This window comes from Priapulus caudatus, unplaced genomic scaffold (assembly GCF_000485595.1).
Source record: "Priapulus caudatus unplaced genomic scaffold, Priapulus_caudatus-5.0.1 Scaffold477, whole genome shotgun sequence".
NCBI classification, from domain to species: Eukaryota; Metazoa; Priapulida; class Priapulimorpha; order Priapulimorphida; family Priapulidae; genus Priapulus; species Priapulus caudatus.
The window spans coordinates 370,328-372,718 of record NW_014577538.1 but is presented as its reverse complement, the minus strand read 5'-3'; the positions used below and the strand labels follow the sequence as shown (position 1 = coordinate 372,718).

At 68.6% G+C, this 2,391-nt stretch overlaps 1 protein-coding gene across 1 annotated transcript; it reads left to right on the top strand.

Moving 5' to 3' along the window:
- Positions 1-586: 586 nt before the first annotated feature.
- On the top strand, positions 587-2,092 carry LOC106810830 (translation initiation factor IF-2-like). The gene has a single exon (XM_014814287.1). It carries the CDS (start codon positions 587-589, stop codon positions 2,090-2,092), a length of 1,506 nt encoding a protein of 501 aa, XP_014669773.1.
- The last annotated feature ends 299 nt before the right edge of the window (positions 2,093-2,391 follow it).

Here is a 2,391-nt window from a genome sequence, read left to right as displayed (position 1 = left end):
CCGCCCACCGTAGAGGGAGGAAGAAGCTACCGGGTGACGGTAGAGCCGCCGAGAAGCCGGCCGACGGCAGCCGGAGACGAAAATTGGCATGCCAAAATTGAAGCTGCTCCTTCGACAAGACGGGCTACGACCACCAGCATGAAATGCTACGTGGGATGCACAGATAAAAATGAAGCTGGTGTAGACCAGATACAATGGGACTGACGTCATCCCAGTAGCAGGGGTGGCATCGTGTATATAAGAAGGAGCAGTGAAGAGAATAATTTGAAGAAACGCAGTCACACGCGGAACTTCACATAAAGGCAGGATGAGCGAGACAGTAGATAAGGAGGAGCAGTGAAGAGAATAATTTGAAGAAACGCAGTCACACGCGGAACTTCACATAAAGGCAGGATGAGCGAGACAGTAGATGTGAGTGCGAACTGCGAATGGAGCAGCGAGGATAGTNGACAGTGGCAGCAGTACCAGCGACTATGCCGGCGGGGCCGGAGAGGAGGCGGAGGCTGCCTCCAGCCCCCGTCCGCGGACGCCGGGTCGCGACTGCTCGCCGTACCCCGACCCGGCAAGCCGCCCCTCGCCCGCCGTGATGGCATGGGCGAGTAAGGTGCTTGCCGAGGGAGGTGGCCCGGCGGGAGAGGAGGAGGCGGTCGCCGTACCGCGGCGCGGAGGGCTGGCGGCCCTCCTCGCCCCCGCCGTATACTCAGCTATCAACGGGACCGCCGTCCCCATTCCGGGAGAGACGGCCGGCGAGGAGGCCGTCGAAAAGATGGCGGCCAGCACCCCGGAGGGTGCCGCCTGCCCCTCGCCGCCCGCCGACGACCACCACGGGATGCCGCCGTCGTCGCCGCCGCAGCCCGCCGGTGAGGGGGAGATGACGGCAACCTCGGCGGCCCCAGCGAAGGCAGAAGAAGGGCGCCAGGAGCAGCGTCGGGAGCGCCGCCGAAGACAGGCGGCGCAGGATGCCGCCGCAGCAAGCGCCGCCGAAGAGGCCCGCCTGACGGAAGGGAGGCGGAGGAAGGCGTTGAAGGCGCGCTACCGCCGGGAGAGGGCCCGAGCGAGGGTGACGACCCGAGAGGCGGCGGCCGCAGCGCTGCCCTCATCAACGCCGCCGGATCCGTCACCCGCTCGTGCGCTCCCGGCCGCCGTGAGCGCGCCGCCGGCGAGAGCCTCCGCTTCCGCAATTCCGCCCGCTGTCAGGACATCGGCGGCGGGGCACGCCGATACCGCTGCCACCCGATGGGGGCCCGGCGGACGCCCGGGGCGGCACCTTTTTGAGGGTGCCGCACTCCAGGCGGGGGCCGGACCCCACGGGTCGGGGCCGCGGCCTGGATCGCCGTCGCTATGGGGGCCGCCGGTCGGATCGTCGTCGGGGCCGCCGGTCGGATCGTCGTCGGGGCCGCCGGTCGATCTCCGCCTCCCTCGCCGCCGCTCCGTGCCTGCGTCGGGGGAGCACAGTCCGTCTCACAACGACGGAGCACGGCCGGACCGCCGCGCGCTCGATGGGACGGCGATGGTCGGCCGTCGCCTGAGGCACGGTCGTCGTCCGGGTGGAGGCCGGCGCGTCGGCGGGGCCGCGCAGATACCCGACGGAAGTCACCCGAAACGACGGGTTATCTCCGTCGGGCACTCGCGCCCATTGCTCCCGCCGGTAGTCGCTCCGCTTGTTATGGGGCCGCTCCCGGAGGTGCCGCGCCAGCCGATGCTCGACCCCCGCCGGACACCGGAAGTCGCACCCGCCGATAGGGCACAGCACTACCGGCCCACGACGCGTATGCAGCTCCGCGTCATGGGCACGTGCGTGCAGCGTGGGGCGGTCGCAGGCCAGGCACCAAGCCCAGCGATGACGATCCGACCGGCGGCCCCCATAGCGACGGCGATCCGAGGCGGCGGCCCCGACGACGATCCGACCGGCGGCCCCCATAGCGACGGCGATCCAGGCGGCGGCCCCGACGACGATCCGACCGGCGGCCCCCATAGCGACGGCGATCCAGGCGACGGCCCCGACGACGATCCGACCGGCGGCTCCCCCGAGAGCCCTCGCAGCAGCAGCGACGGCGGNTCTTCTCTAGGGGATGACTTAATCATCCCCTAGCGCGACGGACGAAGCGTCGGCGCCATCGGCGAGAAAATTCCGTGGCCGGGCAAGGGGGAGAAGGCGAGGAGACTCTAAGGAGGGGAGATGAGAGGCTGACGAGTGTTCCAGCCAGAGGATTAGAGGCTGACGAGTGTTCCAGCCAGAGGATTAGAGGCTGACGAGTGTTCCAGCCAGAGGACTAGAGGCTGACGAGTGTTCCAGCCAGAGGAGCAGGGGCTGACGCGTTACCAGCCCCAAGTAGAGGTACCGCCCCAGCGGAGGAATCACGCCCTCTGCTGGCGAAGCACGTTATGTAC